General features: G+C 59.4%; 1 protein-coding gene across 1 annotated transcript in view; it reads right to left on the bottom strand.

Annotated features, from left to right (window-relative positions):
- Nucleotides 1-18,153, bottom strand: part of PLEKHM2 (pleckstrin homology and RUN domain containing M2) — a 20,440-nt gene extending 2,287 nt beyond the window's left edge. The window contains exons 1-15 of the mRNA XM_015412575.1: nt 17,773-18,153; nt 15,588-15,694; nt 14,930-15,039; nt 13,111-13,210; nt 10,721-10,808; nt 9,840-10,026; nt 8,921-8,983; nt 7,104-7,299; nt 5,785-6,537; nt 4,682-4,751; nt 4,349-4,439; nt 2,022-2,086; nt 1,620-1,708; nt 729-861; nt 49-239 (exon numbers count right to left, since the gene is read on the bottom strand). Of these exons, the coding sequence (XP_015268061.1) occupies nt 49-239; nt 729-861; nt 1,620-1,708; nt 2,022-2,086; nt 4,349-4,439; nt 4,682-4,751; nt 5,785-6,537; nt 7,104-7,299; nt 8,921-8,983; nt 9,840-10,026; nt 10,721-10,808; nt 13,111-13,210; nt 14,930-15,039; nt 15,588-15,694; nt 17,773-18,153 (2,624 nt within the window). The remainder of the gene's footprint in view (nt 1-48; nt 240-728; nt 862-1,619; nt 1,709-2,021; nt 2,087-4,348; nt 4,440-4,681; nt 4,752-5,784; nt 6,538-7,103; nt 7,300-8,920; nt 8,984-9,839; nt 10,027-10,720; nt 10,809-13,110; nt 13,211-14,929; nt 15,040-15,587; nt 15,695-17,772) is intronic.
- Nucleotides 18,154-20,359: the final 2,206 nt, after the last annotated feature.

Genomic DNA, 20,359 nt, shown 5'->3' with positions numbered 1-20,359 from the left:
CCCTCCCCCCCCCGCCGGTCCTTGCCCTCCGACCCCGCGGCCTCTCACCTGAGCACCACGAAGCAGGGCTTCCAAAGCTCCTTGCCCAGGTAGTTGGTGCCCGCCTTGTAGTCCAGCATGCCCTCCTTTGTGGCAGAGCTCTCGGCCAGGGAGAAGTGCGGGGGGCTGGGGCCCAGCGTCTCGTCCAGGGGGTCCTCCCAGTGCACGAGGCCGTAGAATCGCACCGTCACCTCGGAGGTCTGCAAGAGGCCCCGCCCAGCCGCGGCGTCAGCAGGGCCAGCACTCAGCAGAGCCCACGGTGCCCATTTTGACCCCTGTTCTTGGTGCCCAGGAAGCCCTCGCGTGGGGGCACGGGCCTTGGCAGGGCTGAGGGCACAGGGGGAGCAGGAAGCCCCCGGGGCGGCGACTGAGCTGGGGCTCCTCCTCCTCCTCTTCTTCTTCGGGAGGGACAGGGCTGTCACCTACACCTGGGGGCAGCCCCAGGCAGAGACCTCGCACCAAGCAGCCGTTCTGGCCCTCCTCCCTTGAATGAAGCGGGCACACCCAGGCCTTCCCGGATTCCAGGCCAGGCAGCCACGGTCCACCCCCCCTCCCCCGAGGGCTGCAGATGCAGATCCCAGTCCACCCCCACCTATGAAGGGCGCTTGGGGGCCTGGGGCTGGGAAGGCCTGTCCTCAAGGGGCGGGCCCCCAGGCGAACCCAGAGATGCAGCCTGCAGGGCCCCTCACCTCCCGCTTGGACTCCTGAGCCACAAACTTGGCCAGCGCCAGCTTCTCCATGGTGGCATCGGTCAGGATGCTCGGGTAGGGCGGCTCCCGGCACCCTTTGATCATCGCTGACTTCAGAGACATCAGGAAAAACCTGGCCGGGAGGAGAGCCGAGAATCAGGGGGCGGAGAACACCCCGGAGACTCAAGCAGAAAGGGCCCCAGCTCAGAACCAAGTCAAAGCCAACTGCAAAGCCCCCCAAGGCGGAACGGCCGGCCTGATCGTTTGTTCATTTATTTATTATTTCCCATTTGTGTCCCGCCTTGCCAGAGAGCCGTCAGCAGAGCCCCCTCTCCCACCCTCCTCTCGCATCCCAGACGGGGTAAGAGAGAACTGTGCAGAGGGCCTTTCCAGGCTGTGAATGAGGCAGTGAGCAGTGAATGCCGGTGGAATTTCGGACCGTGGTCCCTGTATATATCATGCCAGCTTTATTCATTGCCTGGTTCCGGCATTGCGCTCCATCACACTGTTTAAGGGCCTGCAGGGTCCCATTTCGCCGTTAGAACGGAGGACCACGCCTGAAGCCCACAAACTTCTGGGTCTTACTAGGAGCTGCCGTGACACGGGACGAGGCTGCCGGAGAGGCCACGGGGGGCCCTGGCCTGAACGGCGACCGAGGCTCCCCCCGCTGCAGTAACCACGGTGGCCTTTCCAGGGCTCCTCCGACCACGGGACAGCCCACACTCCTGCTCAGCTGCCCCAAACCCCAGAGCTCTACTAAGCAGCGCTCCTTCCCACGCTACAGAGAGGCAGCCCAGACGGGGAGCCCATGGCTCCCAAGCCCTGCCAGGAGGCCAGTGCCCGGAAGGACAGCTGCGCTGCAGGGGCCCCACCCCGCCCCCGCTCGCTCACTCTGTCAGGGCAGCATCGGCGGAGTCCAGCAGGAACTGCTTCCGACGGTTGGTGCAGACCAGCGTCACGGTCTGCTGGTCCAGGCCCACCTGCCAGGAAAGCAGACCACATGAACACACACGCACACACACGGGCGGCAGCCTCCTCCCCACACAGAACTTCGATCCACCCGGGTCAGTCTTGTCGGCTCAGACTGGCAGCAACTCTCCAGGGTCTTAGGCGGAGGACTTTCACATCCCGGGGACTGAGCCTGAGACCTTCTGCACGCCAGGCAGGGGCCCCTCCCCAACCCCTTGTGCTCAGCCCTTTCCCCCCTGCCCCCCACCCCACTTGGCTCCCAGAGCCCAGCCCAGAAGCCCCCCGTGCACGCTGGAGCCCCCTGCCGCCCCCGCCCCCACTCACTGAGATGTAGTCCAGCTCACTGTAGGAGAGCGCCTCCTCCACCATGTACGGCTTCTCAGCGGCTCCTGGCAGGAGAGGGAGGGAGCGTGAGAGCCCCGCACAGCTTCCCCATCCTCACGCACAGTGACGGGCCGAGTCCGAAACCTCAACGGAACTCCCCGTCCCTCGAGGAGCCCGGGAGGCCGCACAGCCACGACACCCGGCCCTGTGGGGCGCAGGCTGCAGAAGCGCTCCCTGGCCCAAAGGAGCGGCAGGCAGGAGGGCAATCCCGGGCTTGCGTGGGGGGGGGGGGGGGGGCATTTCTGATCTCAGGGGCCACAACAACTGAGGCAGCAGAAATTGCCGGGTGTCCCGCCTAAAATGACTCCTTCCAGTCAGATCCGGCCAGAATCTCAGAGAGCGCCACTGAAACCGCGCAAAACGTCTCCGCTCGGAAGCTGCCTGGCAGGGGGCAGACGTGGAGCTGGGCTGGACAAACACCCTTTGGAGCAGCCTGCCTTGCCAGGTTGGCGCTGGGCCTTGAGAGGACAACATGCAGACAGAACACTCTGGGCCAGCCTGCAACGCGCATTCGAGGGGATGCTGCTGATGCAGTTCACATGGATTCCAGTAAAGCTTCAGACAGGGTTCCCCGCGATGTTCTGATGGGTAAACTAGAGGACTGTGGACTGGACTCTAGGACAGTGAGGTGGGCAGGGAGCTGGCTGCGGAACCCCACTCAGAGAGGAGTTGCCACTGGCGTTTCATTGGAATGGAGGGAGGTGTCCAGTGGGGTGCCTGACAGGGCTCGGCTCTGGGCCCAGTACTTTTCAATATTTTTATGAATGATCTGGATGAGGGTGTGGAGGGGCTACTCATTAAATGTGCAGATGACACCAAATTGGGGAGCAGCAGCAAACACACCAGAGGATGTAGAGTTCAATGAGATCTGAACACACTGGATAAGTGGGAGGATGTGAGCAAGATGCAATTTGTGCTGAGTTCCTCATCTGGGTAACAACGAGGAACACGCATACTGGGTGGGGGATACACTACTGGGTAACTGTGTGTGTGTGTGTGTGAACAAGATCTTGGGGTATGGGTGGACCACAAGTTAAATATGAGCAGCCAGTGTGATGCAACGACAAAAAAAGCCTAACGTGATCCTGGGGTACATCAACAGAGGCATAACATCCAGATTGCAAGATGTCATAGTCCCAGTGGACACTGCATTGGTCAGGCCGCACCTGGAGTCTTGTGTGCAGTTCTGGAGGCCTCACTTCAAAAAGGATGTGGACAGAAGGGAGCATGTGCAGAGAAGAGCAACAAGGATGATTGGGGGCCTGGAGACCAAGAAGCCCTAGGAGGAAAGGCTGAAGGACTTCTTGGGGATGTTCAGTCTGGAGAAGAGGAGGCTGAGGGGGGAGACAAGATTGCTCTCTTGAAGTATCTGAAGGGCTGTCACTTAGAGGAGGAGGGCAGGGAGCTGTTCCTGTGGGCAGCCGAGAAGAGGACTCGCAATCATGGGTTTAAAGGAAGGGTGGGAAGGTACTGGCTGGATCTTAGGAAAAACTTTTTTACAGTCAAGAGCTGTGCCACAGTGGAATCAGCTGCCTGGGGAGGTGGTGAGCTCCCCCTCTCTGGCAGTCTTCAAGCAGTGGCTGGACAAACACTCGTCAGGGATGCTCTCGGCTGGTCCTGCATTGAGCAGGGGGTGGGGGACTGGATGGCCTGCAGGGCCCCTCCCAGCTCTCAGATTCTCAGTTCTGTGATTCTATAAAGTGCTCTCGTATCCAAGGAGAGAACCTGGAGCACGGAGTCTTCTAAGAATTTGGCCCTTGATGTCTCTGGGTTGTTTGATAATTCCAATGAATTAATTGTGAGTTCTGTTCTCTGAGCTCTTACTGGCAAACCAGGCAAAAAACTGTCAGAGAATAAACTGTATTTTATTGAAAAAAGAAACAATTCTCTTTATTAGACAAGAAGTCAGAAAATACATACTTGTGAAAATTAAACCTATAGCTGCTCCAAAAACAAGTGTCGATAAAATGAAATCTCCTAGCATTTCTCAACCATATTTGAATGACAAAAATTAAAAGCATACCAGATTTCAGGGTATCTTTTAGGAGTTTTTATATCAAGTCCCACACATGAGCAGAAATCTCACCTGATACCTTCTTAGCATCCCATGCAGAGACATGCAATCTGCTTATCACATCAACATGATTATACAGAAAAAACGGCAAATTTATGCCCGCTCTTTCCCGCTTCAACGCGTGATCATCGTCTAGCTAAATGAACAGTTCCACCCCACTCTCGCCCGGGGCAGGCCTGGCACCACAGCCTACCTTTGCGGAGGAGGTAGATGTAGCAGTCCGTCAGCAGCACGTAGACCAGCTGCAGGTTGCCCTCCATGTGCCCCGTGCTCATGCGGATCATCTGCAGGAGGAAAGCAGAGCGGCTGAGCCAAGCTGCGTGGGCAGGCAGGGAGCCTGGGGAACACGGCCACGCGACCCCTCGGGTGCCAACGGGCAGCTTCACCCCGGGGATGGACGGTTCCCACCCCCACCCACTCCACTGCCATTGGATTTTCTCCTCCAGCAAAGCACAAAACGGGACACTGGTGAGGAACGTCCCAAACGAACCGGGGGAGGAGAGGAGACAGAGGTGCCCAGACGTACCCGCAGCAGCTGCTCCTCATTCTCTCGGAAGACGTGGATCATCAGCAGCAACAAGTGGTTATTGTCTACCCTGCGCAGAGAGGAAGAGAGAGCGGAAAGCAGAAGAGATTAGGGGAGGGGAGGATGAAGACACAAAAGCCTCCCCCAATGTCTAGGGGGCAGCGGAGGGATCCAGTTAGCACACCAAGAGAGGACCTCGACCAACTACCAGAGGGTGTCTACCTATGCCCACACAAACCTGCCTGACAGTTGCAATCTTTGCCAGAAACCCCACTCTCCGTGTGCCTGTTTTCAAAGGTTGGATGGCCCCTACAGACAGTGCCTTCTCTGTTGTGGCCCCTTGACTACAGAGGAAACCTCCTGGAATTCATCACCTGGTGCTAACCCCCCCCCCCCCCCCGCTTGACAGGTGAAGGCACTTCTGTTTGGCCGGGCTGTCAGAGATGGCTAGCTCTTCCGTTTACATCCCAGACCTTGCCTTGGCTCTGTCACTTGAGAGAATCATTTATTACGCCATTTAACTGCCACTCCAATCGTCTTGCCTTGAGCTTCTGGCCAGTTGTTCGGTTTCAGTGTTTTTATACCTTGCTGTAGTCTATCGCTTATTGCAGGGTTACCACGGGAGGATTGCAGAGGACTGAAGGGCAGCCATTCACCTCTCTCGTGAGAGCCAGTTTGAGTGTCGTGGCTCAGTGCGCGGACTCTGTCCTGGGAAAGCTACTGGGTTTGATTCCCCACTCTGCCTCCACATGCAGCTGCTGGTGTGACCTTGGGCCAGTCACAAGTTCCTTCAGAGCTGTTCTCTCAGGAGTGGTTCTTGGGAGAGCTCTCTCACCCCACCTACCTCACACAGGTAGGTGGGGAGCGGAAGGGAAAGGAGTTTGTCAGCTGCTCTGAGACTCCTTCGGGTAGTGAAGGGCCATGGGGTATAAGTCCAATCCCTCTCTCCTTCTTCTGTCGGGGAGAAGCCCCACAGAAGAAGCCGCCCGCTCCCCCATTGTCCCCAGCTGCGCAAGCCGAGTTAGGTACACCTGCCCTGGAGCCGATCCTTGGTGGCTGCAGCCCTCTTTTGCCAGAGGGAAGGACACCACGTGGCCACCCACCTGAATTCTGAGGGGTGGGCTGCTTCCGAAGGGCTGCCCTGCCCCTCCTCCACCCCGGAGTCCTCCTCCGCACTGCTGGGCGAGGGGCTGGCCTTCTCCTCCTCCTCCTCGAGGCGGCCGAGGGCCTCCATGCTGGCAGCCGCCACCTCCTCCTCCTCCTGCTGCGAGTCCGTCACTGGCCCAAGAGTCTCCCCCTTGCCGCTGCCACCTCCTCCTCCTCCCTCCTCCTCCTCCGGTCCAGCAGCCGCAGGGCCACCAGGGACAGGCGGCGGTTGGCCATCCCTTGAAGAGTCATGGTGGCCACCACCTGGCGCAAGAGCGTCTGGACCCTCGCCGGCAAAGTGGTAGAAGACCATGGGGGACGGCACCCCCTGGCGAAAGCCACCAGAGGGGGGCCCCTCCGCGAGGGCCCCCTCTGGGGCCTCGGTCCGAAAGGACTGGTCGGGGGGCTCGAGGGAGCAGCCCCACCCCCGGGGGTCCAGCTGCCGGTCCAGCGTGTCGATCACATGGCTGAGCGGCTGCCCCACCTGCTCCATCGACGTGTCCTTCAGTTCAGGGATGCGCAGCCCCAGCTGGCCGAGCGCGGGGGGCTCCTCCGGGACCAGGCTCCCTCCGCCTTCCCCGCCGGCACCCGGAGCCCCCCCAGCTGGGTCTGCGGCGGCAGCAGCAGGGGGGGCCACGTTTGCCACCGCTGCAGCCTCCTCCGCCCTGCCGCCCTTCTTCTTCTTCCCGGCCTTCTTCTTTTTCGCCAGCCTGCAAGGAGGAGGAGGAGGAGGAGTGCTGCTGGGGCGGGGGACATTCCAGGACATCCGGCAAGCACTTCCTCCCAAATGCAAAAGAACAGAGACGCTGCCCCTCTCTGGGCTCCGGAGCACTCCTCAAGGGCGGCTTCGCCACCCCCACCCACCCACCGCCTCGCCCTGGTTTCAGTGCCCTGCCCCCTCCAGAGGGGTGCTGCCGACATCATCTCCTTCCACCAGAGTGTTTTTCTGCTCCTCCTGCCATATAGTTCAGTGGCGGGGGGCTTGCTGCGCACGCAGAGGACCCCATGTGCAGCCGCTGGCCGCTCTAGCGGATCGAACGCCATCTGCAGTGGGCTCTGAGCGAGAACACGTTGGGTCTCCGAAACTCTTTTGTCAGAGTGGGATGGGCCAGCCTCCCCCCCCCCCGCGCAGGAAGCACAAAGAGCCTCGTCCCACGAGGGAAGCTAGAACAGGCCAGCCACTGCCAGAAGCTGCAGGGAGCAGATAGCACCCGGCCAGCGGGGCCGCTGATCCGGCACCAAGACGCACCCCCCCCGCCACCGCCCCCACACTGACCTGATGACCTCCAGCTCAGGGCAACTCCCGGACTGGTCTGCGCCCTCCGTCACGGGGCCCGCCCTCTCCTGGGAGGCAAGGTGGTGCACCGGGGTGGTCTCCGCAGAGGACGGCGCTTCCGCCTTCTTGTTGAAGGGGTTGTAGCGCTGCGTCGGGCTCTTGGGGGGGCCGCTGAGGGTGTCTGTGAGGTCTCCGTCTGGGGAAGAGAAAGAAGAGCCCCCACCCCACCCCTCTGGTCAGTGGCTGGCAGCAGCAGAACACCGGCGCGGGAGGCCTCCCAGCTGGACGCCAGTGCCGGGGCAGACCCAGCGGCTGGCTGCTCTTTGGGGCTCCCCGCAGGCAGAGGCCTGGCGCAGAGCGACCGATATGCCACGTGGCCTGAAGCACACCTAACCTGCCACGGCTTCCCTAGGGCTGCTGCCCAAGCCTTGAGAGGGCACCGGCCATCCTCAGTGGGCCTCTCTGGGGAGCTGCCCGCCCGCCCGGGAGCCAGGCCAGCCGGGAACTGGTCTCCAGCTGTCTCATGGAGGTGTCCCCCCTTGGCCCAAAGCCAAAGGAGGCAGGAGGGGCCGTGGCTCCGCGAGAGAGCATCTGCCCGGCATGCAGGAAGTCCCCGGCTGGACCCCCGGCGGCACCTCCAGCTCAACGGAGGAGGCAGGCGGGGACGTGGAAGCCCATCCTCCGCCTGAGCGGTCCTGGCGGGAGGCAAGAGTGACCACGATGGCCCCGGGGTCGGACTCGGAAGAAGGGGGCTGCCTGTGTCCACGTGACGCCAACACCAGCCAGCACAAGAGCTCCTTTTCCAAGGACGACTCTGTCAAAGTCAGGGCTGAGACCCCCCCTCTGCTCCCCCCGAGCACCAGGGGCCCAGCAGCAGCAGAGGGCGGGACCCGGACTGACTGACTGACTGGCCGGCCTAAGCCCAGGTGGACCCACATCCCTCCGCTCTGATTCCGGAGGACCCGGGAGGCCCTCTGCAGCCCCCTTCCGCCGACTCGACAGTATCCTTACCAAACGGCTCCCTTCCAGGGCGGAAAGCGGCAGTCAGCCTCGGAACGTGGACCTCCTTTTTCGGGGGGGGGGGGGATTTTTAATTTGGGGGGAACCTGCCAGGAGGCAGCCGTAAGCCAATCCCCTGTTCTGTCCACTGCCCTATAGGGAGCTCTTTCTGCCACCCTGTCCTCCGGTTTCCATTCTTGAGGACTAGAGGCTTACTTTAGGCACCAGGAGACGGGCAGCCGGAGTGCTGGTGACCGCCTGTGGCTCGTCTGCTGCCCACACCGGCCTCGTGGGCAGCAGAGGGAGGGGGGCTCCACGTCGGAGGAGGGGCTCTTGGGGAAAGGGCTCCTCGTGAGAGACCAACCGGACAAGAAGGCAGCTTCCTCCCGTTCCTCCCCAATGCACTTTCGGAACAGGAAGCACCGTTAGTCGCCCTCCTCGTTGGCACCGAAGACCGATTCGGGAGGCTTGTTAGTTTGAAGGACCAGAGCAATGACGGCGCATCTCATGCCAGGACGGGCCAAGTCACAGGGGGCGAGGAGGTTAGATGCTCAGATCAGAACTGCGGGGTGAGTGGCAGAGAGAAACCAGAGGCCACGGGGAGAGGCTGAGACCCGCACACATGGAAGAGCCCGCACTCTACGGACCGCGCCAGAACCCACAACAGGGGGAGCCACCGGCCACCCTCTCAAGCTCTTGGTTCCTGCAGGCCCCACATGGTGTTAGGAAACCAACGGCAGAGCATGCAGCAAGCTTGGGTGCAGAAACAAGAGCGGCCCCGAGAGCGCGGCTACAGACAAGGGGCACGATCGTCCCACCTTCCCAGGCTGCGGTGGGCAGGGATGATGGCACTGCGGGAAAGACATCTCCAAAATCATAATCTACAAAGTGGGGGACAAAACCACAGATTAGAAAGGAGAGCTGCAGGGAGGGGGCCTCGGCCAGCAGCACACAGCGGTTCACTGGGAAGGCTCGCCGGGAGGAGGAGGAGGGGGAGGAGGAGGAGGGGAGACCTGCACGGCCGCTGCCAGCCGACCCTCCCTCCACCCCCACAAGGCCTCAGGGCGAGCCAAGGAGAGCAGGCGGGGCCGTCCGAAGACAGCCAGAGGCCTCCCCACGGCCGGGCACGGGCACCTTCCGTACCCGGCTGCTCCCTGCAGCCAGGGACCCTCCCAGCCCTGCATGCCTTCAGCGCCACTCTCCGGCCTGGCTTGCGCAGCTCAGGGCTCCTGGCAGGCGAGAAGGGCGGCGGCTGCCGGCACATCCCCTCAGAGGCAAATGGCCTGCAAACGCCCATCGGAACGCAATGGGAACTAAGCGCCTCGTGGCTGGGGAGGGAGTGGGAAGCAGGCCGACAGCCCACCCCCACGGTGCCCCGCCAAGCAACGCCACCGACACGTGCCGGCGTGACCCTCACCCCGGGACACCTGCTGGCCTCGGGGCATTCCCCTTATCCCGCACCCACACGACACCTGCTGGCCTTGGGGCTGGAATCTGCCTACCACATTTGGCTCTTCTCCTGCCCCGGGAGCAGCCGTGTCTATGGGGCGGCAGCCCACCCTCTGCCCTCGGGAATCCCCACTGGCCCAGTGAGCAGGGCTCTGTGCAGAAGAACTCGAGGAGGCGCCACTCCCCGGCGCACGCTCCGTGCGACCCACCCCAAGACCGCTGGCAAGAAGCCCGGTCAGGCTGAGGCCTTCTGGCACGGGGGCTCTGAGCCCCTCCCCGGCCACTCACCCTCACTAGAGGGGGCGATGGCACTGTCATCCCACTCCAGGTTGGTGGAGGTGACGGAATTGAAGGAGTTGAGAGAGAGGCTGTCCGAGCCGTGGACCGAGCAGGGGAGGCGATCCTCAAAGTCCAGCAAGTACTGCGGCTTGTAGTAGTCCGGCATGTAGGGGGCCAGGTCCAAGTAGGGGGCGTCCTGGGAGCAGCAGAGAAAGATGGAGGAACGCATCAGTCTGGCGGGGGGGTGGGGGGGGAGCATTACGCTGGCGATCGTGGATCCCCTCCGTGACACTGCAAATGCACTCAAGAAAGAAGAGGAGGAGCCACTGAAGGGCAAGATCGACCCACTTGATTCAAAGAGCCACAACAGTCACAAAATGGACGGGAGCCTCTCTGGTGCCCGGAATGCCCCCTAGGGGCCAGGGCCCTCTGCCCCCGCGTGCCAGTCACAGCGACCATCACAAGCGGCTTCCAAGGTTTAGGCTGCTACATGTTTGAAGCTCGGGGGCTTTATGGGTCTGTTTAATATGAATACGTTAACATTTGCCTGGTTTGATTTTTGGGGGGATGCTGTGCACCGCCTCCAGCGGGTCTCTGAAGAGGCTGGAGCACATGTCTCCTGCACTGGCCAATGAGAAATGGCTACTGTGCTGCTTCGATATGACACTGCGCGTTTGCGCCGATGCTGTCAATAGTGGTGATGGCCGAATACGAGACGTCATGTTTTTGATCCCCGCCAACCATCTTGTGAATTTTCAAATGAAAGTGCCGGAGAGAAGGATTTAACAGTAATAAGCGAGGCCCAATGCAGACGTGGACCCACGAATGCATATGGGGATGGGGGGCCTGAAACCGCCCCGCCCCCTGGAAAGAGACGACAACCTGCTCACCAGATCCAAGTCAAACCGGATAAACTCCAGGCCGGAGACCAGCGTGAGGAAGAGGGTCAGATGGTCCTGGCTGCAGACGAGGGCGCTCCTGCCGGACAGAGAAGTCGGTTGCTCACAAGCCCTGAGGCTCTGGGTAAGGCAAAGTCCCCGGGCCGGGCTCCCCGCCTAGCTCCCCTTCCTCTCCTCTGCAACCGGACTCCTGAGAGGCTCCAGGCTGCGGCAAGCACACTGGGCTGCAGGCAGGGACTTCTGCGGAGCCTAGAAAGCTCCATGGGGAAAAGCCGTACCCGAGCAACACACTTCTGATACAGCAGTTCCTGCATTCAGATTTGAACGGTCAGACTGAAAAGGAGGCCTGGTTATGAGATGCTCCCCCCCCGAAACTATGGGGCGTGGCTCCAGGCAGCGGGACACAGAGGTGTGAAAACCTCTCACGGGTGTGGGGACCCCACCCCTAGAGCCTCAGGGCTTCTAGCAGGTGCTGGCATAACCTCTGGGGTTCCCTCCCCAAACCTTCCAGAATTACAAATTCCTAAAAGAAGAAGAAGAGACTGGATTTATACCCCACCCTTCACTACCCAAAGGAGTCTCAGAATCTCCCTTCCCTTCCCCTCCCCACTCTTCCGAGGACTGCCTGTGAGAGAACAGCTCTGAAAGAACTTGTAACTGACTCAGTGTCACACCAGCAGATGCATGTGGAGGAGGGGTGGGGAATCAAACCCGCGTGCCTGACCACGACACTAAACTGTGCTTGTCTGCTTGTGCCACAAAAGCAAAAGGTGTCCTACTGCTAACCTAGAACTTATTGGGCAGTTCCACAAAAACAAATCAGCATTTGAGACAAAGCATTCCACCCCACGACAGGAGCTCAACTGGCTTAGCCTCACTAGGCAGACTATAGAACAAAGGTGGGAGTCCAGTCAGGCACCTTTAAGACCAACAAAGTTTTATTCCTGGTTTAAACCTTCATGTGCAAGCACACTTCTTCAGATACAGTGAAACAGAATTTCCTCAACCATTACATATAGAAAGAGAGGGTGGGGGGTTAGTTGCCAGTTAGTTTGGGCAAAAATTATTCATTACGTTACATTATACTCTACTATTCTAATCTGTTATTCCAAATAAGAGATAAAATAAAATGGCCCTTCTGGGGGATTGGTGAGAATACAGATGTAAGGGCTGAATGAGGTTAGCATGTGTAGTGAGATAAGAAACCAACATCCCTGTTAAGTTCTGGGGATTCCATTGTTCTGAGTGTTATAATAACATGCAACTCAGCAACTGGTTTCTTATAGAATAGTAGAATGTAATGTAATGTAATAAATAGTTGTCAGTCCAGGGCTCTTTTTGTAGAAAAAGCCCAGCAGGGACTCCTTAGCATACTAGGCCACACCCAACAGCAGAAACTCATTAGCACATTAGGCCACACCCCTGACATCACAGCTCATTAGCACATTAGGCCACACCCCTGACATCACAGCTCATTAGCACATTAGGCCACACTCCCATGTTACCAGGAGTGTGGTCGTCCAGCCACACCCACTTTTTGCTTCTTATTCTGTTTACTTTGTTGTCAAACCAGGGCTTTTTTTGTAGCAGGAACTCCTTTGCATGTTAGGCCACACACCCCACCCCTAATGTAGCCAATCCTAATGATTTTCTGCTGTTGGGTGTGACCTATTATGCTAATGGGTTCCTGCTGGGCGTGGCCAACTCGGGAGCCAGCCGGAACTTCGTTCCTGTGCGTTCCTGCCCCAAAATAGCCCTGGTTGTCACCCCCACTAACTGGTAACTAACCCTCCCTCTCTTTCTATATGTAATGGTTGAGGAAATTCTGTTTCACTGTATCTGAAGAAGTGTGGCTTGCACACGGAGGCATATACCTTGAATCAAACTGTGTGGGTCTTAAAGGTGCCCCCGGACTCAAACTTTGTTTTGCTGCTTCAGACCAACACGGTGACCCACCAGGATGTAGGCAGACTGTGACTTCCCCAAATCACAGCTGCTGCTGCTGCTGCTGCTGCAGCAGCAGCAAAAGGCCCCTGTGCTGATCATGAACACGTCTGAATCGGATACAGACTGTCCCAGCATTTCTGCACTGCCATGTTCCCTTTGCCGTTGAGACCTTCCATACACGTACGGGGAAGGGAGTTCTAGGCCAGGGAAGTTTATGGCAGAACCAACCTGTGAGCCTTTAAGATTACCACATGCATACTTTTTGAAAAATACACGAGAAAAGCAAATGGGAGGAAAAGATGCTGGGAATATGGGAATGGTATCAACCTCAGAAACCAAAGGGTCCATCCTCTCCCCCCCCCCAAGCCATCTCTCTGCTCTCTCCCAGCCCCTGGACAGCAGGATGCCAAAGCCACCCACGGAAGGGGACTCACTTGACGTAGTACTTGTGCAGCAGACTCAAGTTCTCCTGGAACAGGCGCAGGTAGCTCTCCAGGGAGTTCTCGTTGAGGGCCAAGTACAGCCACGCTCGGCCTGCAGGGGACGGCAAAGGGGGGGCTCTTGGTGGGCACTCCTGTCCCTCCCACTCCCGCCAGAGCCCCTCCTGGGCGAACGGATCGTTTCATCTTGCTGAATGCCAAGAGCGATGGGTGGTGGCTTCTCTGGACTCGGCCGTGGCTGGCCCATAAAAGCCCCATTACCCCTGTCCCAAGGCCAGGTGGCCAAGACACCTGACCAACACTGTGCAACGCTCCCACAAACCCCCAGACAGAGAACCGAACGAACGCAGGTTCTGGGACTCAGGCCTGGCTTGGCATGCAACCCTAAAACCCTTCAGGACGCTTTAAAAAAAAATTGTGTTAACATCGTTCCCAATCGTGAACAGTGAAGGGGGCAGCTTCTGCAGGTCACGACCGTCTGCAGACAAGGCAGAGATTCCCAGACACACACGGGTGGGGTGGGGTGGGGGAAAGCACTTTGGAAACCAACCCGAAGAAAAACCCAGCCTGGTGAGGCTGGAGAGGGCTTGAGGAGGCCCGGACTGCCGAGGGCGGCTGACCCTTCCAGGGGGTGGCCAGGCTGATCTGCAGAGGAACAGCCGGAGTCCCGTCTGGGAGGACCTCAGAGCGCAAAGGACGCGCTGTCGAGAGTCAAGCCTCCCCCCACCCCACCCCAGCGCGCAGATCGGACTCTCCGACACTCCTCCCTTGGCAATCATTTTGCTCTCTAAAGTGCTGCCAGACGTGAAGGGAGCTGCTGAGAGCCGGCGAGGAAGAGCCACCGGGTCATGCCCGGCAGTTGACAGGAGCCCGAAGGGTGGACATGTCTGAGAGTCTGTGTGAGCGTGATGCTCGGGAGATCAGGACTCAATGGTGGCCCCTGGCAAGAGAGATGCCTGGCCTTCCTCTGCCCTGGGGCCAACCTGGTGGGTCCCTCGGCCGAACAACGTCCTTGCCCTGTGGGACAGAGGACAGCGCCACAGGGCGTGCAAGGTGTTCCGCCAGGCGTTCGGTCGAGGACAGCGATGGCTCCGTCTTGGCACCCCCATTCCCCCCCCGCCCCCGCGCCCTCTTCCTACGAGGCAGCAGTGCTGTTAGGATTTCAGCACCATCTTGGTAAACTGGACTATTACGTTTTTACCGTTTTACTTAGTTTTAGGTTGTTTAACTTGCTATTTATACAATTGTGTCGTGCACCACCCTGAGCCTGATCCCACTAAGGAGATAAATTCAACAAGAGAAATGATAAATAAGTTTCCAAAGTGTTCACCACCTCACTGCCCCAGCTTGTTCCCTCTAAGCCCAGGGGAGCTTCCAGTATCCTGGAGAGGAAGATTTGGCTGATGAAAAAGTTTCTCAACTCTGTGTGTACAGACACACACGCGCATACAGGAGGCCGTGTCCCTGCTGGTCCTCCTGGACTTCTCTGCCGCTGATGGCGGAATCCTTCCAGGCGGCACAGAGCCACCCAGAGAGTGTTGCTGGCCCCGCTCGGTCCCTGTGCTGCCTCACAGCTCCCTGTGCCAAGCTTTGACTAAGACATGCCAGGGTGAAAGTACACTCCCGGTATTCTACCCACTGCGCTGGTTCCTGCTGGGGCCCCCAGACCTAATTCCAGAGGCTTGTTTTGGCATTTGATGCTCTGAACAGCTCAGCCCCAGAGTCCGCCAGGGGAAGTGCAGCAGGAAGCGGCCCGGCCCCCGACATCACGGCCCCCCTCGGCCTGAAACAGGGCTGCTGCCCGCATGCTTACTGCGTCCCAGGTTGGTGGCCACGTGCTGCAGCAGCTGGATCTGCTCGATGGCTTCTCTGCGGGTGAAGTGGACCACCAAGACCCAGTAGCCCGAAGGGAGATCTTGAAGTCTGTGGAAGCAGGGGAATGAGGGAGGAGAGCGCCTCTGGCAAAGGTGGGCTCCCATTAAGGTAGGCTCTGCGGCGGCGGCAGAGGCCTGGCCTCCCCCCCCGGCGGGCGGGGGCCCGCCCCCCCCCCCCCCCCAGGCTCTGACTGCCTCAGTGTGGGAGGAAACCCCGCCACCCCCACCCCCCAAACAGGACAGGTCTGGTCCTTCGATGGAGGGCAGGAGCAGACTCTCGTGATCCAAGGTGGCCGCCTCTAGACCAAAGGGGACTTGATTCTTTTGCGTGCGCCACTCTGTGGCTTTCCAACAGTCCTCTGCCCCTAGGCTTGTGCCCAGACCACCCCGGGGGCCACTTGGAGAAACCAGCCTCAGCACCCTTCCCAGAGGCCAAGAGAGCGCCTGGTCCATGGCCCACAGTGTGTGTGTGTGGGGGGCTTCGACTGTCACCCTTCCTTTGCCTGCGGGGCCACAGCGCTCGCTCACTAGCTCCAGGCCCCTGCAGGGAGGGGCTCAGACCGAGAGCCGCCGCCGTCTCCGGGCCCCACTCCTCACCCGTAGAGCAGTGCGTGGTCGATGTGCTCACAGAGGCGCTGCAGGACTTTGTCGTGGTTTCTGATGGCCGGCGTCTCATCTTCGCACGCTGCAAAGTAACTCTGCAACTGAGAGCAAGAGGAAGAAAAGGGTGCCAGTGAACAGCAGTAGAGCTGAACTGCACAAAATGCCCTACAGGTTACTTGGATAAACGCTAAGGGACTGTGGCCGGCCCTACTGTGTGGAGCGTGCTGGAAGTAGGATCCGCCTCTGTGTCATTTCTGCACTACCTGGATGTGTCATGGGAATACCTCTGCATTGTGTCAGTTCTGTCTTTTAGATTTCTGGTTGGACCCGGACTTCTGCCATCCAAATCCTGCTGCGCTGTTCAATGAATGCCCCCATCCGGTCAATGGGATTGACTCGCTCTATGCCACCCACCTGGAGGCCCAGTGAGAAAGGCAAACCTGAAGCCACGTAAATAGATACACATAATACGCTGGCGCACGTCCACCCTGCCCCCCAGAGGAACACAGCCTGCTCGGAGGCGCTGGCCGGCCAGAGGGAACTCTGCCTGTGTGTGCAGGGGAGGGGAGACCTGGCCAGGGCCAGCGGCCCCGAGACTCACCGCACTCGCTCATATTTATTTATTTATTTATTATTTCTATTTGTATCCCACCTTGCCGGGCACACTGGCTCAAAGCAGCTAACAGGGTTAAAATAACGTAAACAATACAGGGATTAAAACGATTAATAAATACAGTACCAAGTTAAAAACAGCAACAATTCACAAATAAAACCGACAGATGGTGGCGACGATCCAAATCAGACCCAATGATAGGAGTAGCATCCAGCGAGGTCTCAGGCCAGGAGATGCTCCAGGGCGCACCCCTCAGTGGCGACCCCTAATCGAAAGCCCGGTGGAAGAGCTCCAGTCCCGCAGGGCCCTGGTGTCCTCCGGGAGCTCCTTCCACCAGGTTGGGGCCGCCACTGAGAAACCCCTGGCCCTGCTGATGTCCAGCCTGGCTTCTTTCGGACCAGGGAGGGTCAAGCGGTGTTGCGACCCTGACCTCAGTGCTCTCTGGGGCAGATGTGGGGAAAGGCGGTCCCTCAAGTAGGCAAGCCCCTGACCATATAGGGCTTTAAAGGTTAAAACCAGCACCTTGAACCGAATCCGGTACGCTATAGGCAGCCAGTGCAGTGTCCTCAGCACAGGATGGACTTGGTCCTGTGTAGAGAGACCCATCGGCAGCCTGGCTGCAGCATTCTGCACTGGCTGCAGCCTCTGGATCTGGGACAAGGGCAGCCCCATGTAGAGAGCGTTGCAGTAGTCCAATCTCGAGGTGACCACTGCCTGGATCACTGTTGCCAGGTCACTGCGTTCGAGGAAGGGAACCAGCTGCCTGCCGCCTTGGCAGTGGCTGCTACCTGGGCCTCCATTGTTAAGGAGGCATCCAGGAGCACTCCCAGACTCCTGACTCTCGGCGCTGGCACCAACGGCGCCCCACCGAAGGGCGGCAGTGGGATCCCTACCCCCGACCCGCCCCGACGACTCAGGCACAGGACCTCCGTCTTCCTTGGATTCAATTTCAATCGGCGCAGTCTAAGCCAGCCCGCCAACATCAGATAGAGCTGGGTGTCATCCGCATATTGATGACACCCAAGCCCAAACCTCCGGGCAATCTGGGCAAGGGCGCGCATGTAGATGTTAAACAACATCATCGGCGCCCCGGGGACAGCGGGGGGGGGGCCCTCTGGGACGTCTGCTCCCCTAACGCCACCCTCTGTCCCCGACCCTGGAGAAAGGAGACGAGCCATTGCAAGGCCAGCCGGATATCTTTGGGGCCGGGAATGTTATGTTTCAGAAATCCCACTTCTAAGCTTCCCTGGCTGAAAGAGATGCACAAAGAGGCCCAGGCAGGTTCTGCTGATGCAGAAATGCAAGGGGGGGGGTGTTTCCTGGAGGCTTAATCAGGATTAAAAGCTGCCTGGAGAAAAACTCTCCCAAGCCTCGTTCACACAGGAAGCCTTGTCTGCTCTTCCCTGGCCACAGGAGCACAAGAGATCCCACAAAAGCCAATAACAGGAATGGCTTCAGGTTGTTCTGAGTGGTGGGAAAGGAAAGCACAAGGACCGACTGAGCAAACTGAACCACAGCCTGATTTTCTAGCCCAAACTTTGGATGCTGAATGCATTTTATCTAAACATCCACTTGGATCCGAGAGAGGAGCTCTGCAGGTGGAAAGGGGACGGGCGATCTTTGCCTCTTCTCCCCCTCTTGCTGGTCTGGTGGTTTCTCCGCTCGCAGCGTCTGAGGGGTCTCCACCGACAGAGCCCCCTTCTGCGGCTTCCCAGCCCCCTTCTCTGGCCCGCTCCTGCTGCAAACGGGCCCGTACGGGAGGCCGTCCCTGAGCCTGCTCTGAAGGGAGCAGGTGAGTCGGGAGGAGGCCTGAGAGCTCGAGCAACAGGGAACCTCGGCTGGGCCTCCCTGTGCCAAGAGACGCACCTGCCAAAGGGTGCTGGGGCACCGCCCTTTGCTAGGCTCCCTGGCCTCACCCTCCAGCAGCATCGCAGAGCCTTCCCACATGCATCGGGGGCAGGATCGCTTGCTCTGCAGGCCGGGAGGCGGTGTGTCCCGAGCACACGGCAAGGGTGGACTGTGGCAGGAGCCACAAGGGGGACGCTGCCGGAAAGCCACAGAAGCCAGAGGGGCTTTGGCTCCCCACTGCACGGGACGGCTAGCAGAAGAGAAGCTGCTCCAGGAGACCAGGCCCCAACCAGCTCAGCCCATGTGGAGCCCAGGGAGGAAAAGCAGGGCTGGAATTACAAGGCCAGGAGGCAGGGGGTGGTGTTTACCCCAGTCAGGCTGGGGAGTTACTGCAAGGTGTGTCCCCACAGCCATTCCGGGAGCAGCCCCCCCCCCGTCTCGGCCCACAATCCCCCAGACTGGGCTTCACAGACCCAGGTACACAGCGTGCACCTGCCTGGAAGAACGGGGGCCAGGGCATCCTCCCCATCCGTGGAAGGGTTCACGTGACCCAGCAGTTCAAAAGCCACCTGGCTGAGGAGCTCCAATGTGCAGTGAGGGCGCAGAACTGTTTCGGCCTGTAAGTGCCAATCCCCACCCCCCCGGCCTCCTCCTGGATTTTATTTATTTATTTACCACTGGGTTTATATCCCACCCTCCCCACAAGCGGGCTCAGGGCAGGTCACAACAGTCCAATAATAATACAAGTAAATACAGTCCAAAATGTAAAAACAACACTGAACAACCCTATCTTTGGCGCCCGCCAATGCCCCCCACGGGCGCAAGGCACATAAAGACCAACAACAGAGCCCATTCACCCGATGCCAGGATGGTTCCTGAGGGTAGTTCACCCGGGCAGTGTGGGCAGGGAAGGCCGAGGTCTTCAGGTGTCCGCCACCTCCACCAAAGGATCACCTGGCAGGGTACCTGTGCCGCCTACTCTGGCCCTACCGAGGACACGGGCAGCATCAACCAAGGAAACGATGTGGCAGCCTATCTCCTCAGGGAATGCCTGTTTGAGGCGCGGAGCTATTTATAAACCCTGGGACAGGAAAAACAAGTGGCGTCCACGTCCAAGAGGCATCCCTGTCACTGGGAGAGTTCATCTACTGTGGGACAAGCAGCACCAGGAACAGGTCCTTCTTTCCTACATTTATATTTCACCTTCGCTCCTGAGACTGAAGGCGGCTTAAGGTTCTCCATTTGGACAAGCTGGAATATTCTCCAGAGTCAGATGGGCAGAAACCCGGGGTCTGGACTGTAAACTTCCCCTGCAGTCTAAGGTCCAGATGCCTCATCAGGGGCTATTACTTCTACGGATCAGGTCCCCGCTCAGGCCCCAGAATGGCAAAGAGCTGCTGAGCCCCGCTCACAAATTCTTCACTAGCAAGGCCTGTCGACAGGGTCTGTGCAGCTGGCTTTAGTGCCGCCCCCTCTGGCCGCAGGAGGCCGGGGGTCCAACCACCACCCTCTGAAGGTGGGCAGTGGTCCAACCCCTGGCATCAAGGGCCAGATGGAGGCGTCTGAATCAACAAGAGGGAACTTCGTACGCTCCCTCTGAGTGGCGAACCGGCACTGCCATGCAGGAGCAGGTAACTGTGAGCTCCCCTTGAACTGCCACGCTTCAGTCGGGTGGGGGGCAGACTCGCCAAGCCCCCCGGAACTGCTCAGAGGCACCCCACCAGCCAGTTCACGCTCCCAAGGTTCGCTGGCTGGCTGAGGCCTGGAACACCGCCAAGCTTGCCCAGAGCAGCCCAAGTCTGAGGTGGAGCACGTGGTAGAGTGGGGGGGGGGCAGGGCACGGTGGGTCCGGATCCCCTTCCCAGTGCAGAGAGGGGGGAACCAACCGGGAAGCCCTGCGGGATACACAGAGAGAGATGCTGGCTCCTGTGGTCTCACCCCCAAATCCCCTGCAGAGGAAAGTGACTCACTTCAGTGGCTGATGTGAGGAGGGACTCCAGCAAAGGGCTCGCTCTGTGGAGGAAGAAGACGAGCGCCTGCGCTCATTTCCTACGGCCAGGCTGCCACTGAAGGAAACTCGGAGGCTGCCGGGCAGCCAGAGGACTGGGCCACGGCACTACAGCGGGGAGCTTTCCCCCAATCAGACCCACCGCCCCACGCCCTTCAAGCACCCTCCGTCCTCGTCAAGGGAGATGCTCCTGTTTCTGGCAGCGCACCAGGCTGGACCGGCTGCCAGCAAGGAATGACGACAGGCGTCGGCTCCTCCCAGCTGCGGCCCCCCCCCCCCCCCGCCCGGACAGCGGGC

Source organism: Gekko japonicus, unplaced genomic scaffold, assembly GCF_001447785.1.
Source record: "Gekko japonicus isolate JY-2015 unplaced genomic scaffold, Gekko_japonicus_V1.1 scaffold131, whole genome shotgun sequence".
Lineage (NCBI taxonomy): Eukaryota > Metazoa > Chordata > Lepidosauria > Squamata > Gekkonidae > Gekko > Gekko japonicus.
The sequence above is the reverse complement of the archived record's forward strand: the minus strand, read 5'-3'. Positions and strand labels throughout refer to the sequence as shown.